Source organism: Ruditapes philippinarum, unplaced genomic scaffold, assembly GCF_026571515.1.
Source record: "Ruditapes philippinarum isolate M1 unplaced genomic scaffold, ASM2657151v2 ctg11004_1_1_1_1, whole genome shotgun sequence".
Lineage (NCBI taxonomy): Eukaryota > Metazoa > Mollusca > Bivalvia > Venerida > Veneridae > Ruditapes > Ruditapes philippinarum.
Window position 1 is genome coordinate 2,102 of NW_026865373.1, and position 22,212 is coordinate 24,313.

The 22,212-nt window shown below is 32.1% G+C and overlaps 1 protein-coding gene across 1 annotated transcript; it reads right to left on the reverse strand.

Moving 5' to 3' along the window:
• Positions 1-3,022: 3,022 nt before the first annotated feature.
• On the reverse strand, positions 3,023-18,005 carry LOC132728767 (uncharacterized). The gene is made up of 4 exons (XM_060714439.1): positions 17,861-18,005; positions 8,951-9,490; positions 8,656-8,766; positions 3,023-7,981 (listed from the first exon to the last, which is right to left on the reverse strand). Exons 1-4 carry the CDS (start codon positions 17,925-17,927, stop codon positions 7,845-7,847), a joined length of 855 nt encoding a protein of 284 aa, XP_060570422.1. The 5' UTR covers positions 17,928-18,005; the 3' UTR covers positions 3,023-7,844.
• Positions 18,006-22,212: the final 4,207 nt, after the last annotated feature.

Consider the following 22,212-nt stretch of genomic DNA (forward strand, 5'->3'; position numbering starts at 1 on the left):
ATGTGGAATGGCTTGACCATTTCATCAAGAATTGTCATTCCTCAAAAAGAAAATCCTGTTTTACTGATGACAGATAATCATGAGAGCCATATATCTATAGATGTTATAGACTATATTGGCTTTGCCCGTATGTACAAAATGAGAATAAAGATCAAGGCAAAGGCAACGTTCACAGGACGCATCCCCTGACACACCCAAGCTACCACAGCAGGGTACCCAAAAGGCACCAAACCAAATCCGGGAGTGGACAGCGAAAGGAAGAGAAGGATACGTAATGTGTGAAATAATAAAAACTGAAACTGAAACTGATCTATTTAATTAAACGCCTATTTCTATATACATATTCAATTGCGTTGTACAAAAGGATAATAAAAGTATGTAAATATAGATAAAAAAAACACATATGCATGACAAATGAACTACAAAAAAATATGTTAAAGATATCAGTCGTGTAAAATATAAAGTATTAAAAACTTTAAAAAAAAAGAGATAGTTGTTCACAATCTTAAAACAATGCGTAAAAATCTCTAAAATAGTAGGTTTTGACATTTTTCTTGAACATGTCCAAAGTCGAAGACTGTCTTATATACAGAGGCAATTTATTCCAGAGAGTTGGACCAACGGTACTAAAACTTCTGTCGTTAAATGTTTTCCTTTTGTTAAAGGGGACAGCAAAACAATAATCCATATTATCAACAGATCTGAGATTTGATCTTTTTATGACAGGCTTGTGTAACAGTTCTGTTAGATAAACCGGAGCATTGCCCATAAAACAGTTATACATTGTACATAGTATTTTAAAATTGATCCTAGCTTTAATTGGTAACCAATGCAGTTCCAACAAAGAGTCTTTGGAACTATCATATTTATCGCGTTGCAAAACAAGTTTAGCGCACATATTCTGGATACGCTGTAATTTCTGTAACTCACTTTCTGAAATGCCAAACAATATAGCGTTGCAATAATCCAAATGTGAGATTACAAGCGACAATACTAGGATTTTTGTGGCGTCCTGAGTCAGATATTTGCGAATGCTCTTTATTCTCAAATAATTTAACATGGCAGTTCTACACTTGGTCTTAACATGTGTTGAGAATCTTAGGCCCTCGTCTAAGTAGGCACCTAAGTATCTTATGACACTGACATTTTGAATTTTATCACCGGCGATATCAATTTCTTTAATTGATCATTTACCAAGTTGGGCTTTACTACCAAACATAATGAATTCTGTCTTAGTGGTGTTCATTTTGAGTTTGTTGGCATTCATCCAGTCATTGATGACTCCAGCACTGTCTTCAAGTTGCTTTATAGCGTTAAGTTCATTGGTCACTGAAGTTGGTCGAAAGCGTTGACTAGCAATGTGGTCATCAGCAAAGCCGTACACAGATATGGATGGTGGTATCACATCAAATAGGGTTCCTGCATATGTGACTATAACTATAACGGGCTCATATTGGAATTAAAGGGACAAGGGCTAATAGGGTGAAAAGGGGTTCAAAAATGGGAAAAGGTGTGAGAAAATACTTACCGTTAACCTACAAGCCATAAAATTCAGCCACTTGACAGAACTGTTTATGGATCGCTTAAGTCATTCTACAATACTGCTTGTGATAGTTCGCAACTCTCTCACTCTGGACAGCCAATGTCTATTTATGATGTAGCTGAGAATTTAGGGAAGGCATTTCCACGTGCATTCACGCATGAAAACATTATTCCTTGGTTTCAAGCAACTGGTCTTCATCCTTTTGACAGGAAAGTCTTACCTTGCCACATTTGTTACGGACAGACCTTGCCAAGCAGAGCTAGCAGTAATTAAGTCAAGTAGATAAATATACCTTATTAGAAAATAAGGTAGATAATTAATTTAGTGCAGGGTTAACAATATATTTGTTATAATGCTAGTTCAACAAAGTGATTTTATGCAAGCATAATTTACTATCATTATTTAAAAAACTATGACTAAAACATTTCATTCCGTCTAAAGAAAATTAACATAACATACAGATTGACTGGAAGTGAACTTGAAAAATGATCTAGATTTCTGAACAGTTGGTCAAAGGTAATGATATTTCGGATGGCATTCAATTTTGGTAGTTCGATACAGTGGGCAATCAAGGACAAAACATTACTCATTCTCTACTTCTTTCAGTTTGTATCAATGTCACTGTGATGTAAATTTATGGACATAGAAAACGGACTGGATAATGCTGTATGTATGTTTATTTACATTGGCACATAATTACATATAAATATAAGAGGATTGCATACCGATATTTTAGGAATTTCAATGATATATTTTTATAGTTACAGTGTAACAAACCGTTCCTGTATCAATTTAATTTATTTTTGTATTTTCAGATATTTTCGTGTTCAGACGAGTGCGTCCCTTAATTTGTACAGCCATTATATTTTGTTTAAGAAAAAAGTCTGAAATTCTGATTGGACTTTCTAATAACTCACTTAATTGCTTTAACACAGGTAAACTATAATTTTAACAAACACAAAATTACAATACTGTTATATTTATATAAAAATGGTCAATTACTAGTATACATGAGAACATTATCTGACAAATAAGCAAAATCTAGATCATTCAATAAAAAGTAAGTGCTCATGAATCTTTAAAGCCACATGCCTCCAGATGAGCAAAAATATTTCAATAAGATTTAACTTGAGAAAAATGTTTGAAGAGATTTTAGGAAAAGTAAATATTTTCAAGATTTAAGTAATAAATTACATGTTATGTGTAACACTTAATGGCTGATTTTTCAAGATTTATAGCTATATTTTTACTTTGTTACTAACGCAGTAAGGGCTATTTTTGCACATTTTGACATCTTTTTGGTAATTTGCATGCGTTACAATTGCCATTTATAATGTGTTTATTGCTTCCTTTTGATTACTTCACAATATTATACTTTTTAATACATTTTCAAAATTTTCATGAAAATTAGCATAAATCTGGAGGTGTGCTGCTTTAAAATAAAAATCATACATAAAACAAATATTTATTAATATACAAAATGTACTTCACAATATCTTATCAGTACATAAATAAGCAGAGGTATTAAAACTCGCCGCTTCCTTGAAATATCAAGATGCCCTATGTCAAGTTCACAATATAAGTGTATAGTTGCCATTGTTGTTAGATAAACGCTTGTTTTGATAAATAAGAAACTTTTTCTATATATGGATTGATAGGAACTCCCAAAATTGCACAGCCATTATTACATATAGAACAGATAATTGTATGAAGTAATTCAACTTCTTCCCTAATGTTAAGTGAAACAGAATAAAAAAGGAATTATTTGTAAAGAAAAATGTTCTTGAAGCTATTTGAGAACTAAATTTGTTGACAGAATAACGCCTAAACAACTATACCAATCGCGTATTGTTATCCGTGTCTACTACATAGTCTAAACATTTTCAAATTTAAAAATATGCATGCAGTTTGTACATTAAAGTTTGCAAAGTCTTAAGTGTAAGAAATAATACAAAATCAGTAGCGAATAAGTAACATAAAATCTCACAAATCATTTATGAGATATCGTCAAAAATACATTTTCTTAAAAATATATTGTACATGACTTTCGATGTTTATTCACATGACTATATTTCAGAACATTTCAGTTTGAACTGTAGACTTGGTCAAAGGTCATATTTAAAATCTGCAATGTTTTACAGACTGAGCATGTTTTTTCTATCATGTTCAATATTTCTGTTTTGCAAAGACTGTAATACAAATATGCAACATAGTACTTCTGTTCTGACAAAAAAACTATTGACATATATGTATAATGAGAAATCATTACAAATCATGGTTTTTCATACAAGCCAAAAATACAATAATTATCACAAGCAATAGTAATACTACGAGTAATATTGAGTCATCTGAAATATAAAAGCAATGAAGAATGAAATAACATAAAATATTAACATAAATATATAACATATTAGATGATTGGCTATAGTATTTTGCTAAAAGTATGTTAAATATGACAAACAAACAAAACTGATATTCGTTTTCAACACAATACTTATATCATATTTTGCGCAAATTGTAAAATATGTGGACAATTATCAATTAGACAGAGCCAGGTTTACAGAATGGAGTCCCGACAAACCAGTGTACATGACCACCACAAACGTACCCAGAATAACTCCAAAGAGAACGAGGGTATGGGGAGCACAAAGAAGAAACATGGAGGGGTTGTACTGATAACGAATAGAAATTAACAACTAAATAAGGTAACCCTCGATGTTTAACTGTGAATCTTAGAGGGTGAAGTTAAATAGTTACGGTTTACGCTAAGACAAGGAAATGTACAGGGAGAGGGAGTGTTAAAATAGGAAGGCATCGAGAGGTTGTAATAATATCGAATAGCACTAAATAATTAAATAAAGTAACCCCTCGAAGTTTAAATGTTAATCTTGAAGGCTGTGGTAAAATGGTAAGAGTTTACACAAATTAAAGGAATTGAAAATGGGAGGGAGTGTAAAAATAGAAAGATAAGTAGGTTATAAAATTGAAACTAACGCAAATATGAAACCAAAGATCAACAAGGAAGGGTGGTATCCAATGAAGGCATCCCTGAACACAACCCAGCAACATACTATGTTACGGAAGTCTGGGTGATTTCTTGACAGCAATGAAACAAACAAAAACTGGTGAAACTTGTAGACTTGAGTAACCTATGAATTGCATTGTATTTAACAAAGATATTTCTGTACAAAAAAACTACTTTAATAAAATAGTATGTCTTTTATCATGCTCAGGTTTGTTCATCAGTGAAAATGATTAAATGTCTTGATCATAAATGAATCTAATTACATATCCTGCAGATCTTTGTAAAATATGTTTGTAGATGACTTCTTGTGACTTGGTGTGTTTGAAAGATGATGCGCAAATGGAGAGAGAAAACTTATTAACAATTATTACCATTATACTATCTAAATCTTAATTATTTCTATCTCCTTTCAAATATCATTGTTTTTGTTTTACTTGAATGAAGAATAAGTCTTTATTATTCTGAACAATATTTTATATAAGTAGAAGCTATATGTCTATGAATAAATTTAATATAACGAACATAAATATAAATGCTAAAACAAATGCTAAAATTAATTCGTTAACAATGGCAAAGTTAGAATCTGATTTTCAATGAGAATTATTGTTTATATAAATGTACTTACATAATTCAATGATACTATTATGCAGGAGACACCTCTGTATATGGTATTACATCAAACAATTTTACTTTAAATGCCAACCAATATCTATGTGCACTGGTTCTGAATACAATGTACACTACATTCTACAATAAATAACAAACAAATGTGATGATTACTAAAAGAGAAGATGACGGTTCATGAACAGCCCGGCTTTTATACACTATACACGTAGATATCAGCTATAAATTTAAGTGTCTCTCTTATAATATGAACAACTTTTTTGCAGCATCGAGACATATATCTGAATATATGAGACATACATTATGTGTATCTGAAAATGGCTTAAGAAACTTTTGAAAGACTAGAAGTGTCTGACAATTTTTTGCACAAGATTACTTTTTTGCGAACTTATTTCATAAGTGATCTTCTAGATTCGTTCACATATCTGAACAACAACTGGCTGCTCATATAAATTACTACTACATTACACTTTATTTACAACATATATTATAGACTAGTTTTTATCATAAAGTTATATAACTGTGATAGGTCTTTAATCTTTAGTCCCTAACCCAAACTATTATGATAATGAACAAAATTCAAAAGCAAAACTTAATGTGAATGAATGTAACAACTAACTGATGTATTCTCTGATAAAATATTTGGATTTTATAGGAATGTCAAATATCACATGCCTTATCTTTGATCCCATCCAAATTTACCAGCTATTTAACATGCTTTCACATTCAAATATAATTAGAAGTATAGAAGAATGGCTTTTCGAAGATTAGAAGTATCACCCATGGTATTGGATGTATAACTGACAAAGTTTCAAAAATAATCTAAAACTTTACATTATTAAACGTTATCACATTCTTGGCACAAATGTTAAAAATACAAGTTATTACCATATTGTTTGAAAAATATTTGCGATTTAAGTTCAACTTTTGTATCAGTTACATAGAACAACAATTTATTTTCTTCTTTATCTAATTTTAGAAATAGCAAGAAAGAATCATGTTTTTGAAATGAAATGAAAAGAAACAGAACCAAAGAATGCATTTATGAAATTCTTTTTATTTTGGTAAACTGAAATAGGTATATGTCAGATTTGATAAAATAGAACGAGGATGGATTAAAGAATACGGTCATAATTGCCATCTATCAATGGAGTATCCATATATCTTAATATTTGAGGCCCCTCATGCCTTAAATAATTTGTGTGAATGTACAAAATATTATATAATCATTAATAATCAAGTAATTGTAATATTAGTTTGTTATACATGTATTTCAAAATAAAGGCAAGATATTTATATCATTTACATCAATACTGTCATTTTAAAAAATATAAGAAAACAAACAAAAACAAGCAAAAACAAAGAAGTACAAAAACATACATACACAATTAAAAACAAACAAACAATCTCTATCTGGTATGGAGTGAAATTATTTTCCTTATCAGGTGTATTCGAATAAAAAAAATAGTACGATTGCCCATTTATCATTTTCATCTTCTGGTAAATGTGTCCTTTTGTAGATATTTCATACCAACTTCATATAATAATTGTCTAGATAAACTTCTGAACATTAGTGAAAAAACGAGAAGACAAAATAAAGAATTCGTACCATTCAGAATCGAAATATTAACCTTTAAAACTGTAAAATAACCATATTTTCCCTCATTTAACACGAAAAAGTACATGTATATTTGCAAATATATCTTAATAAAAAAACCCACACACATCATAATCTGATCATTAAAATGTTGTCTCCGGGTAGGGTTTGTTGCCACACCCCATGAATTAAATTAATACCTGTCAGAATTGAAGTTCTGCATTAGGTATCTAATACTGTTCTATAAAGACCAAATAACTTCCTTGTTTCATGTATAGAAAATGTACACGATAATTAATATTTAGCTTAAGATTTTTTCGTATTTCTTTAATTATCTCATTATTTTAGGATGGCATTCAAAATGATTCAGATCCCTATTGTTAAAAAGTCTATTTTGGACATAAGATATACAATGTATCACATATTCTACTATATTTAATCAATGAATTGGAAGATAGGTTGATGAAATTAAGTAAATGTTTGTTATTAAAATGTTATATGACAGATGTTTTTTTCTTAACAGATATGTAATTTAAAACATAATAATATATTTATACAGTGCACACCGTTAGAATGGACTGAACTTCCCGTTACAACCATTGTGGTCCATGACACAAAATATCATAAACAATGTGATTACCTAAACTAACAGGAATGTTGAAAATTAAACATTAATTTAACACTTAAATTTATAAGAATTGCAGTGTGTTATTCTAAAATAAATATCAAAGAGATTACACCGCAAGGAAATCAGACAGATTTAAAGAGTATCACATACACGTATAGTTACGACGGTGTTATCATAATATGCACATCACATGAAAGAGGGTCGAGAGCAATACTCTGTTTGCCAAAACTCCGTACCCTGAAAGCAGGTCATTTTCTTATGATACAATTTTACTGACAGAGGTTATTTCTTAGTACAAAATGCCGTAAATTTCTAGCAGTTAACAAATGCTTGTTTTCTAGTGTTAATTGTGCTTGAGAACATTTAAGTAAATAATGAAGAACTTCTTCTTGTTCACGACTTTCTTGCTTTTTTAAGTGGACGTATACTATAATACAAAGGACAAGGAAACACATATAACGAGGATAGGTAAAAAAATGTATTGCTGTGTACACATGTTGCCGGCTATTTGTGAGCAAGCAGTGTCGCAATATCTGTGAATACTTTGTTTGGTTCCCTCATGATCTACAAAAGATAAAAGAATAAAAGTAAAACGCATCCATTAGCTAACATGCAAACAAAGTTATTGTAGAACTGAACACACAAACTAAATATTTTTGTATCAAATGATAATTATTTGCTTGGTTAAAAGCGTATGTCAGCATGTACTCTCCTGTGCGTAGGTTGAATTGCCGTATACTTTTTTACTTAAAGTAATGGCAGCTGGTGTATTTAATAACCTGCTAAGGGAGCATAGTCAGAATACTAAAGATGAGAAAAATGCTGATCGAAGTTACAAACTTAACTTTTCCCCCGAAAAGTTATATACTAACCACTAGTTTGATTTATGTTAAGTTTATGTTTATAAATGTAGGAAATGTAGACGGTGCTTGAAAGGTAGCACAATGTATTTGCATTACTAAAATGTGTCTGAAAGACACGGATGCCCTCGCTATTTATGTCAAGAAACCGAATGATATAAATAAAAGATGTTGTGACCGGACAGCATAGGTTGTATTTCTAAAACATTTTGCAAGAACAGATGACTGTTGACATAAACATGTTTTTTATATTAACAAGGCCTAAATGTTAGAGACAAAGAACTTTAAAAGAGATATAGACATGGAAACCAGAAAGTCAGTAGAATGGTTTATCTTGCAAGCTTATAAATAATAAAACAAAATACATCATGTACTTACATGGGCACTCTTGTCTGCAATATTCCGATTTATCAGAACCGCATATAAACGAACATCTATGACAGGTTTTGCTGTTCCAGAAGTAAGACGTACCACACAACAACCTTGAATCTAAAAGTAAACATTAAAAGTGCACTTATATAACTACGTACTGCTTAGGCAGACTAAATTAAAGGACTTGGGTGATAGCTTAATTACATTCACCACCACTAAAATAGAGAAAAACGAAATTCCTTAAGTCCAAAATGACAAAATTGAAAATGTTGCAGACACAGTTTCATGGACGGTATCCTACCTTTAGATACAACTTCCAGAAGCCCTCCTATGTCGTTGTCTTCACTTATGCTCAGTTTAAATTTATGTTTTCCGTCAGTGGCAATACTGACAAAAGTGAATGACAGATCTTGTCCTCCTGTGAACATTACGTAAGTCACTTTGTCTTCCAAATATTGTTTAATCCTTTCCCTTTTCTCTATTTCCGAATCTTTGTCCAATACAAAGAAAATCAACGTTGCCATTTCTTGAGAATCGTGACGACCTCGGGTTCCTTCTATAGCTCCTTTTATATGTTTGAAATGAATTTTTCGCTTCATACTCTCTTGTTCAGGTCCAAGTTGTGAAATAATTTTCTGCCATTCTGATTTGCCTATGAAGATGTCGATAGTTTTTTCAGAAATTGCTCCTATGAGTGTGAGATGAGCTAAAGAGCCATTTGGCATGTCTTTTATTAGTTTACTTATAGCATTTCTTTGTGTGTAAAATATTTTGTCATTACTGCAGATGTCCCAGAATAAGTAAGCTCTATATGGTTTACATTTTGTCTTGGTGTCTGTTACTGAAGCTAAGAAGAAAAAGATTTTTTTTAAGTTTTAACATAACAAAATGCAACACATAAGTGTTAACATGTGTCATCAAGTATACACATGTTGGATAACAACAATATTTTCATTATTTTATTCATAATTACCAAGTGATCCGTATTATCACAATAATATTTTTACTTAAGATATTTCGCGGACACAACATTTCGCAGTTTTAGGATGTTTAATTCGTTCAACAATAAAATTCTAAACAACATTGAATTACAAAAATGTATTTGATAGGCATGTTCCACCATAAAAAGCTACGTCTCTCAAACATAAATTGTTTATAAGTTCTACGTGTAAGGTGAGAAAATTATCCGGGAAAATTATGTTATATAAATATTACACATTTTCATTCACTAACTACACCACATTCAGAGATGATATCCTGAGCATTTATATTTGATATTTATTGAAGACGCTTGGTCAAGTCCAGTCTGTGGTTTTATTTCCTTTTAAATGATGAATATATAAATACTGCTGATAACATCACTTAAAATTCTTTAAATATCTGCCGGGTTTTTCTTTTAAGAAAAAATAAGTTCTTTTTTTTTAGAAGATTTGAAGAATTTCATTTTGTCGTCTCTGCAATAAAGAACAACATTTCCATGACATTTGACTTGGTGATTAAGAAATCTATTTTTTTTTCTATTTTAGTCTTTCATCATTGACTACCACCTATACTGTACATATATTCGATCTTTTGATTAGAAATAATCATAAGTGTTTAAAAAAAACACTCTTGTCAGAACGTATACCAACCCCCATAATCACGCCCATATATATTAAACTGTATTGCATACCGGTGAAACATTAAATTTTAAACCCGATGAAAATGACCCCATTTTGATCAATTTTCAACGTTTAAAATTGACTCCTTCGCGTTTTTTATTGACCCACACACACGTGAAAAAAAAATGATCCACGTTGAAAACTTATCAACTTTATAGACAGGCTATTCTTAGATATTGATAAGTGATAAAATAGTATAGCTTAACATGCCTATATATGGTCATACACATGAAACAGTAATATTTCTGTATTCCTGTCATGGATATTAATTCATTTATCTAAGTGGGTCTGCTAGTATTAAAGTGACTACCTTCTTCAGTTATTTCGTTAAAAAGATATCACATTAGTTATTACCCATTTACCACTCATAGAATGAATTTACAACACTTTACATGCGATGCTAAATTCAAAACTTCAAAAATCATGAAAAATAAGAAACAAGAACATCGAGTCCTTGCAATTACTTATATGCGGAATTTCGAAATAGATCTTTCTAAATGTCATTCGTCAAGATAAATAACACTACGAGAGGGTGAGTGGCGAAATGTGCATTTCTGTTTTAAAATTAATATTCTAGCCATGTAAAACTCAGCAATTTACAAGTTGTCAAGTAGGCTGTATCTACTTTTTTAAGTAAATTTTCTTAAAAAGCTTGTTAAAATATTGCCATAGCATCTTAAAATGGTGTTTTGTTCACGAAATGAGCAAATTTTCTAGCTAAGTTAGGATAATTATTCATTGTCCAGTTCTCATTGCGCTTTTGTCATAGTCGGCATGTAATCAAAATAGAAAGAAATACAACTTTGGTTATGTATATTCAAACAAACATATTAAAAAAACGTCAAGCGCACGGTGGAAAAAATACAACTTTAGAAATGTCTACAAATTTTAAGGATTTATTTATTTATTTATTTGTATGAAATACAAACTGTTGTCCAACGAAATGAATTCAATTATTGTTAATTATTGAAGGGGAGTGAATGCCTAAATATTTCTTATGAAAGTTATTTCCCTTCATTTATCATAAACACTATTTTCAATTAAAATTTTGTGGATTAATTTTCATGTATAGGTTAAAGTTTATTAGTACGTTTTAACAAAAAATAAATTGGCCAGGCGCGACAATTTATTTTGTAAATGCCTAATAATAAATTTTAACCGGCTAAGTGTTTTAGATTATTTTTGTATACTCTCAACATGTCTCCGCCCTCTTTCGTTACGCGATATTGATTGACACCCCGAAACACAAAAATCATGCCTGTCAATATCGGCGACGTCTGATCTTTTACCGTCTTACTTAATTCGTGAAGGTCAAGGATTATTATGTTTAATGTTTATAGTTATGATGTTTATAAGGACATTGGAATTCGCATTCATGACGATGGATCGTGTTTACTGCTTGAACAAATGAAATCTACGGACGAGTAATTTGTTAGTACAAAGTTATGTACCTATCCAGCATTACCTTGTTTTCAATTTTGCTCTTTTACTTTAAGTATTAATTGGAATATAAACCTGGATGTAACACCTTTTCTCATTTTTATTCAAAATCTCATAGCAGTTTTCGGCCCGTTTGCTTGTGAATATAATTCGGTACCAGTAAGTCATGTTAATTTTATCAAAACAAAACCGAACTTCCCAACCTTTTCCATGTGGTCTGAATATTGTTCAAAGTATTGATTTACCCAAAATGGGGCCTCAGTTATTGCACATGGGCATTCAAGCTAGAATTCCCCAGGTGTTGTTTATTTTTTAAATGTCACAAACTCTCTAAGGAAACTTTAAAGTGACATTATGCTCATATTTACATAGTCAAGTTGAGCTGAATTGACTTTATATTTCAAAAATTAAATAGTGTTTGACCAACAGTTGATATTGGAAAATGTTAAGGATAAAATTATAAATACGCCTAAGATTTAAAAAAGACTCCTCCACTTTTTTTATAAACTAAGAGTTATAGGTAAAGTCTAATGGATCTTTACAGAAATTTCATTTGGACCTGTGTGTTATTTATTTTTTTTATGCGAACTTTATTATCAAATTGAAAGGGATTAAAACAAAATGAAAACTTCTTTCGATCTTCACCCGTTCATTTACAGTATACCCTTGAATTGGAATAATATCACTTTCAACAACATGCAAAACTTCAAAACACTACTTTAACTGCGGTTTGCATAAAAAACGAAATGCTAGGAAACCAGTAATGTTTTCAGTTAAAACGTGCAAATTGAAACTGTTCACCATCTATTACATATAATTTTTGTTTCAGGAGAGAAAAGGTAATTTAATAAATGTTTGTTTTCACGGCTACTTTCTCTTTAATCCTATGTTTTTTTCACGATATCGTAAGACGAGCGTCTATCTCAATGTAAACAAAAAAACAATATCCCTGTAGCTCCGCCTCCAAGGCACACATGCGGAATAGCGTCGGTTTATCAGTTCATTCGATTTACCTGGTTAGTAGCACTGGTTGTTTAAAGCTCATTTACTTAAATAAATTCTTTCAAAATTTGAAAAATACTGCCATCTCATTGGACAAAAAATAATTTCAAACACTAATTGCTGTAGAACAGCACGGATGAACACTAATATACATATGATCTATACAATATACTTATTGAATATTTTTTTGGCCATTTCATTTTGAAAACTTGTTCCGGTAAGGTGGTTTCCTGCTTACATCTGTTGGTGCATGATTGAACGGGAAACCAGCTGCAATCGTGCCAATCGCAACTTTTCGGCCTTTTCCGTCACTCTTCGGATTAATGATAATAGCCGATGTAGTTCCGATTGCAATCGTGAGAATTCGGGCGATTCCGTCATACTGCGGAATCAGACGAAGTAATATTACGGAACTCTAAGCTATTTTAGTTACTTCGGTAATCCCAGTTTGTTTATATAAATAGGATTTCTATTTTCACTTGATTTATCGGTTTTAACCTTAATAAATTATAAACGAAATTGTTCCGTTTCAATTGTTTTTCAAGACGCAAAAGTTAGTTTCTTTTATAATTGTTTTTTGTCTGTATTAGTTTTATATAATAGAGAATGGTGACTGTAGTATTATTCCGTCTTCAAAGGGTGGTCCTGCTTACCAAATCACGCATGATCGAGTTATATTTAGATCTACTGAACGCAATTCAACTTCTTGGTGAGGTAATCTAAAAATAGCCCATGCATATCATTAACCTTGCCACGTGCTGATCTATGTAACATAGTTGATAATGCTTATTAATTGGTACCACGTAACGAAGTATTTTAGTGCATTTACTTGTCTATAAAGCAAAGGAATGATTTCGCTGCGAAAAAGGGGAAATGAAATGTGCACACTTGTTTTCCTTCAGTATCACGTTAGTATTTTTACGATTGATCATTTTCTTTATTAGTTTTATATAATAGAGATTATATTTCAAATCGTTTTGACAAAAAATATTCGGTTTTCCAAAAAAAACTAAAAAAAAACAACTTAATAAACCCTTTAAGATATACAAATACCGTAATTAAAAAAAATGTGATAATAAATTGAAACGAACAAAAAAAACAATTTTAAAGGGTTGGGATGAAGGCACAGCTGTGCAAGCCTTTCCTTTTAAAAGGAAACTTTATTATGAATTTGAATTGTCCTTTTATTGATATTCGTGCAATATGGGGAAGATGGCAGACAGAATGACCATCATGAGAGCTATGTTTTAAAGGCATGGGGAACTCACGACAACATGACATAACGTAACAATGAATAAAAATAATTTGAAATATTATTATTTAAATTCTAAAATGCAATAAAAGCCACTGAAGAATGCTGAATGACCGGTAACCATGGCAACCAAATGTTTTCATATGTACTTTTTTTATTAATTCAAACTATCAAACCTTTTTTTCAAACTTCATCCAACATGTACACTACGTAATCAAATAAAATATGTCTTTCAAAACTCTAGTACAAGAATTAACGAAAATTATGAAATATTTTCCAGTGAAAATACACCTAAATCTCAGAGTAAATCTATATTTTTAAGATGTGTGCGGGTAGTGCCTTTTCGTTCATGTATTTTTTCTAATAATTGTTGCATTAATTGATTCAAAACTGTCTGAAAGCCTTACCGTTATATTATTTAATTATTTTACGGGATGATACTTTTAAATTATACATCTACGTGAATACAACGTATCGCATACATGTAAAATTTGAATATGTATTAAATAATATATCATTGTGATCAGACATTACAAAACATAATGATGATAATAATAATAATGATAATAATGATAATAATAAGTTGATGTCTCCATGTGCATTAGTAGTACAGGGGACTCTTTAACACCACGACTGCACACGCGCGGCGGCCATTTTGTTTTGTATTTATAGTTACTCATTTGAATATAAAAATGACCTTAATACACATGCGCGGCAGCCATTTTGAATAACAGCTGCGCGGCGCCATATTGGATTCTATATTTAGAATGACATCATCGTTCTATTTTTAAAATGACATTATCCTTCTATTTTTAGAATGTTATCATCCATCTATTTTTAGAATGACATTATCGTTCTATTTTTAATCTCCCGGAATCTGACTCGTATAGTCGATCTAGGGCATGAATCGCGGACATTGAAGGTCAGGTCATATTTCAAGTGAAAATTATACACATGTATCCATAAAAAAAATATGAATGAATAAAATGACTTACCTTTCAATTAGGACATTTTGTATTTGAATAAAAGTCTGTATTATTCATATAGCATTATTTATAAAAATAGTATTAAAAACTGACTAAATATTAATATATTTTTTCAAATGTGTTTTTCTATAAACATTCCTTATAAAAGAAAATGCGTTAGTAATAAGATATAATTGAAAACTGACTGACTAATTGACTCTCTATAACACAATGAATAAGATAATTAATTTATTCATTTTAATGTGTTTCTTTATACACTTTTTTAACATATAACAAAATATATGAAATTAATTTTCAATTTAACTCGATATTATGACTCTGTCAAATAATGTTTCTATATAAAATATTAATAAGGACTTTTACTGTAAAATAATTTAATGCATAAAATGCGTAAAATGCATACATACGATGTTGACTCCTCGGCGTTTCGCAACGAAATGACTCTTTTAAGTTTTTTGCATTCCTTAATACGCATGACCGGTTCGAATGACCTTTTCAACTCATTTAAAAACGGACATTAGGCTATTCAGGTGTCAAAATTAATCCATTCAGAATGTCCACAATGTCTGGTGTATGTTGATTTAAGAGCAGATGTGCGGACAATGGTCCATTCAACTGTCAAAGTTAAATTTTTCAAGTTGCCACTCTGTCTGGCGTCTATTTATTTAGGGACGGATATGCGGACAATGGTCCATTCAACTGTCAAAGAGTCGCCACTTGGTTTGGCGTGTGTTGATTTAAGAGCGGATGACGGACAATAAAAAGGAAACATATCAAAGTTAATCTCCTACGTATGTTTATTTAAGACCAGATGGTTTAACAATAGCCTATTCTACTGTCAAAGTTAATCCCCTTAAAGTCGCCGCAATGTTTGACGCGTGTTTATTTAGAGACGAATACACTAACAAAGGACTATTGAGATGCCAAAGTTAATCCCTTTTAAGTCGCCATTACGTCTAGCGTGTGTTGATTTAAGGATGGATGGATTAACAATGCGTCTTATGTCAAGTTAATCCCTGTGCGTGTATTAATAAAGAACAGGAAGAAAGACGCCCTAATGTCTAGGATGTGGTTTCCCCGACCTGCATTATACGAATGAAAATATTTTTCTTTTTATTTGATTAATTTATTAACTCTTCAAAATGACCACTAAATAGACTCAGTTGGATAAATTTTGACATTATGTATCAAGAAAAAAAACGCCTTCTAGGGCCGAGGACCTGACCTTCAATGTCCGCGATTCACGCCCTAGATCGAGTATACGAGTCAGCTCCGTATACTTTCGGGAGATTAAAAATAGAACGATGATGTCATTCTAAAAATAGATGGATGATAACATTCTAAAAATAGAAGGATAATGTCATTCTAAAAATAGAACGATGATGTCATTCTTAATATAGAATCCAATATGGCGCCGCGCATCTGTTAATCAAAATGGCCACCGCGCATGTGTATAAAGGTCATTTTTATATGCAAATGAGTTAGTATAAATAGAAAACAAAATCGCCGCCGCGCGTGTGCAGTCGTGGGGTTAAAGAGTCACCTATACTACTTGCATTATTTTTCAATTACATATATTCATGTCATGTGTCATTTATATATTATATGTGGTTTTTGTATTCTTTTTATGCTTAAACCAAGAAATAAAATGTATGTCCTGTTCTGTTCTAATCATGGGGGTAAATTTTCAACGGGGTCAAATTCAATGTTACACCGGCAGATAAATAACAAACTATGTGTTTAAATCCAGAATAAGGGGCGTCCGTGGCCGAATGGTTAAGGTCGTTGACTTCAAACCACTTGTCCCTCGCCGCTGTGGTTTCGAATCCCGATAGGGACTTTGGATTCTTTCATGTGAGGAAGCTATCCAGCTAGCTTACGGAACCTTGAATGTTCTACTCAGGTGCCCGTACGTGCCGGAGATAATGCTTCCTCCACCAGTAAAGCTGGAACGTCGCCATATGACCTATAATGTGTCGCTGTGACGTAACACCCAATCAAAATCTCTTTACGGTACCTGTATAGAATATCGGTATTTCAGCCCTAATACAGTCATAAAAAATAACTTGAAATATGTTCAGTTGGTTGGTTTCATTTAGAGTATAATAATGATTGTTTCCCAAAACTTGACTTAGAAACTAAGATATTTGCATATGAACATTGACCCACAAATGATCGAGTGACAGTCCGTTTATAAATAGCAACGGTTTATATTAGCAGCTTAAAATAGTTTATGAAGTATGGTTATGAATATATTTGAGATTTAGCAAAAATGCACGAAAAGAGAGATTTATTTTTATATTCCTCGTTGGTAGTAAAAAAGTATTTTGTTTTTCTGAGAGTTAATCATGAGAGGGGCACAGCACAGGGTGTATGCGATCAACAATGCAAATGTAAATAAATATTAAAATGCACACCTAGAGTTATTAATAGACTTGGATAACCCAAGTCTATTAATAACTAGCACAGGGTTTAAGAGCAATCTAAATTAAGCAAATATTTATAAGCACACCTAATTATACATGTATATAGAGTTATTATTGGGAAACCGTCGTTGAAAAATTGCACAAATGGTTTTTTTCGTAATTTTTATAGTATATAATTTTTAAACATAATTTTAGTAATAATTTGCTAAAATAGTTCCTATATCGATCTATCTTCCGTTAATTTCAAACCCCTCGCGGGCACGTAGTTCTGGCTTCCAAAACGTTATAAGCCGCTCTTAAACATTTTTGTGTCATGTCATAGTATATAAACGGGAAGCGGGTACGTAGACATGTAATATATATAATATAAATGATATACAGGATAATAACCTATGCTTTTAGTGAAACAATTCAATTATAAAACAAACAGAAATAAAGGCATACCTGTATGAGAAGCAAATGAATCCGATATTATAAAAATTATTATATAAAATAATACTCTTGCGTTCATCGTCTCACAAGATAATCAAGAAGCTCCGGATATAGACAAATTCAGACCCAAAAATCTTTGCGCGCTTCGTCTCTGATTTTTGCACTCTCGTTAAACTTCGGCGATATCTGTGAATTATTGTTTACATTGCCGACAGGGAATTTCATCGGAGAAATATTTGTATGGAAACGTGTGTATTGTACGTTTAAGAATAAATAATTATTTTTTCTTATATAAGTAGAAAATGATTCGTCTTTTTTGTCGATGTACCTCAAATCTCGGAAAATCCCGCCACATATGATAACTTGCGTGAACAGACTTCCGCCGATACTGAATTTAACTGTGTGACGTCATGTAGAGAAGTCGGGATCCCAGAAATTTAATATAAATATAACATCTAAGTTGTCAGGAGATAAAAGACAAACATAAATCAATTTTATCTTTTATTAACTAGGAATGACATCTAGAGCTGTTAATGTTACAAAATACTGATTAAAAGTTGTTCAGTCAATATGTCAAAGTTGTGTATTATGTGTAGAGATTTAGAACTTAAACCAAATGCAATGTCCTGGGCTAAGTTTGTTATGTTTTTGTTACAATCCTTAAGTTTCAATGAAGTATGAATTAATAAGGGTTTTGGAGATGTAAATACGAGGGACGGTCAGAAAATATCCGAACTTTTCATGCTCTTCTCTTTCCACTTGCAGCTATATCCACACATTATATATTGGTGAAAACTACATTCATTCGCCTATAACGTGGTCAGTTTATTTTAAATGATAGTTGTGTATACACAGTATTTTGCCCTCTGGTATATGATAGGTGTTTCGTCTATCATGGGCTCTTTGTTAGTGTAATAAAGTTTCTGGTTGCAGAAGGTGAAAAGCCCTGCAACATATTTCAGAGACTTAAAAAGTTTACCTGATAAATGTGTATCACGTTCAACCTTCTACAACAGGGTTTCTCAGTTTCGTGAAGGCAGAACAAGTGTTTGTGACAGGCCTAGGACTGGGCGGCCAGCTGAGGCGGTGACCCCTACAATGGTAGCAAATGTTAAAGTTTTTGTCAACAAAAATCGGCAAATCGCCGAGTAACTTTGGAGGAGATAGCCAACAAGTTTAGCATCGGCACACAAGATTTTACACGATCACCTAGTCATGAGCAAGGTAAGTGCCAGGTGGCTGCCTAGACAGCTGTCCGCAACTCAAAAGGCAACCAGAGTAACCAATGCAAAAGAACATTTAAGTCGTTTTAATTGTGAAGGAGATAGGGTTTTAAACCGCATTATCACTGGAGATGAGATGTGGGTTCATTATTCCGAACCTGAGACAAAAGCTCAGTCAAAGCAGTGGAAACGAGCTGGTTCCCCACCTCCTAAAAAGTTTAAGCTGTCTCCTTCGGTTGGCAAAGTCATGCTTGTTGCATTTTGGGATTCACGAGGAATGATACTTACTCATTTCATGACAAAAGGTCAAACTGTCACCGCCAAGTACTATTCTGAAGTAATTCTGAAAAATCTCAGAGAAAAGCTGAAGCAAATGCGTCCCAGGTTAGCACAGAAAAATGTCCTCCTTCTTCACGATAACGCCCCCTCCCATACCGCCGCAGCTACAGTGGAGGTTATCAACTCTTACAAATGGCAATTGTTGTCTCACCGTTCTTATAGCCCAGACCTCGCCCCCCCCCCCCCGTGCCTTTTTTTGTTTCCAGAACTGAAAAAATTGCTTGTTTGAAAGAAATATAAGACCAGGGCGGCTTTGATATCTGCTGTTAAACAGTACCTTAAACATAGTTTACGTCATGGTTCACAGCGGGAATACAAAAGCTCCCACGAAGATGGCAAAAGTGCGTAGACGTAGGTGGGGAATATTTGAAAAAGAGTAGAAAGATTTTTTTTTAAAATGTTGAATGGTTTTCGAGAACGAATCAAAAGTCCGGATATTTTCTTACTTCCCCTCGTATATTTAAGCAGTAGTAAAACAAAGATTAACTGATACTGATTTATATAAAATTGGTATGCAACACTAATAGATTCATTAAGAACAAGAAGTTATGTATTATTTTGTGATTTTGGTTCTAAATCATATCTGTCAGTGGTTAATATTGAAAAGTTTGGGAAGTCTTCACATAGATTAAAAGTTGAAACCGGTAGATGGCTTAAACCTGAAGCCATTCCTAATAATAATAAAAAATGTATTTGCTCAAAATTAGAAGATGAATTTCATGTATTCTTAGAATGTCCGCAGTACAATGTTTTGAGAAAACAGCTTATAAATAAATATATTTGGAAAAGACCAAAATTAAATATACCAAAAATTATTGAATTGTTAACATTTCAAAAAGAAAATTATCAATGTTTATCTTTTAACTGTTTGAATTTAGAACAAATATTGAATACTCGTAAATTATATTAGCTTGGAAGGTAAATTTGGCAACTTGAATACAGAATTTTGGCTACGTAAGATGGTCCATATCTGTGGGCTGCGTACTTTGTTGCCGATGCCTGCGTTCCGTTCAAGTCGGCATTCAATGTATATCTTTGTTCTCACATTTCCAATATTCAATATTGTCAATTGGTCAAGAAAATTTTCTTTAGTCATTTTATCGGCAAGAAATATTTTAATATGTTTACGACATTTAAAGCGCTAATCAAGCACTATTTGAACATTTACAATGCAAATAGAATAGTCAAACTGGTTCCGAAACTGAAACTTTATTGTGAACGAAATTATACACTATTGTACCTCTCAGGTCTGAAGTATTTACAACAAATGGCTTCTGAAGGAGAAACGGAATTAAGGTTTGACTTAATGACCGCTGATGGAACTACCGTGTATGAAACTTTCCGGAACTTTAACAGAGTAAAAATGGTTTTGGAATAGCGGGTAAGAAATGTTTTGGAAATACTTATTCTGATGTGTTTTTCAAGAATGTTATACACACATGTTCAGCAGGTGTCATATGCTTTGTTACAGCCATAACAAGTTGCCAAGAATCTTATGTTAATGTCTTCTTGACCATCGAGATCATTTATTGTAATACTTCTTCAGTTAAAGTTTTAATACCATTCAAAGTCGTGCAAGGGGCTTGAGAGATGTTGCACATTACATGATCTTCTATGAAAAGACTTAATAAAACCGAGTCTGCATTGTCAATTTTTTGCTTTGTTTTTATTACTCTATACTATCAAGGGATCACTCTTTTCAAGAATTTACATATATAGGATCTTTATTTAAAGCTTTGTTAAAATTGTAAATGGTAAGAATATCACATCCTCCAAAACACAGCTCTACCTCTCTAAAAAGACTTTTGTTAAAGCTAAATGTGAGTACTAGAACAAGAAGGTAGGTGTTGTCAAGATTTTTAAATTTATTCTTTAGAATGATGAGCTTTATTTAAAATCGGAGAATGAGATCGAACCAAATCATGTTTAAACCACACAAATACCTTTATGAATACCTTGATAATTTTTTCAAATATTCAATTTTCAATAAAGATCGTTATTTCAAAATGTAAATTGCAAATCATGACGCTTGAGCAACGAAAACAAAGTTGCAGATTCGGATTGAGGTTTTTCTCCAAAATTATACCAAATTCCTTATCATTGTATAGACATGACTCATTCACATTGATGTGCCAACTTCAAAATCATTTTGTTGAATGTCAATGTTCACATTTACAGGTTGGAGGCAGGGAATCAGACAACGTTTACCCAGCAGGGGACTTGTCTGTGACAAAATATAATAAACAAGATCAAAAAGAAAACCTCAAAATCGCAACCCCAAAACGACATAGCAACATGAACCAGCAGCAAGAAGCCCTGGAGGACAACAGACAAAAATAGGACAGGGTACAAGGCAGACGGTGGACAGGTTAATCACATAAATGAAACTTAAAGAGAAACAATAGTTGCCGATAAGGAAATCAAAGAAAACAAATAATTGATTGATTAAAAGGCCCACAAAGTAAAAAGGCACAGGGGAAGGGGACTCGAGATTCGGGGAAGGGAGGGGCAAAATTAAAAAAAAACTCATATTTGATATAAAAAAAACATCTTGGTGATGGGTATATTAATTACGGTATGTCACAATGGAAGACTTTTTACGACAAAAGTGCGCAGTTAATTGTCAAGTAATCAGTTCAATACCATTTAAGGACCATGAGCAAAATGTTCAAAAAAGTCAAAATTACAGATATTGTAGACAATTAACAGAGAATAGAAGCTGAAATTGAGTTTTTTATTCATACAATGTACGTTAAGAAAGACCCTATATCTGAAGACGGGGTCATAGTTTCAAGCTCGACA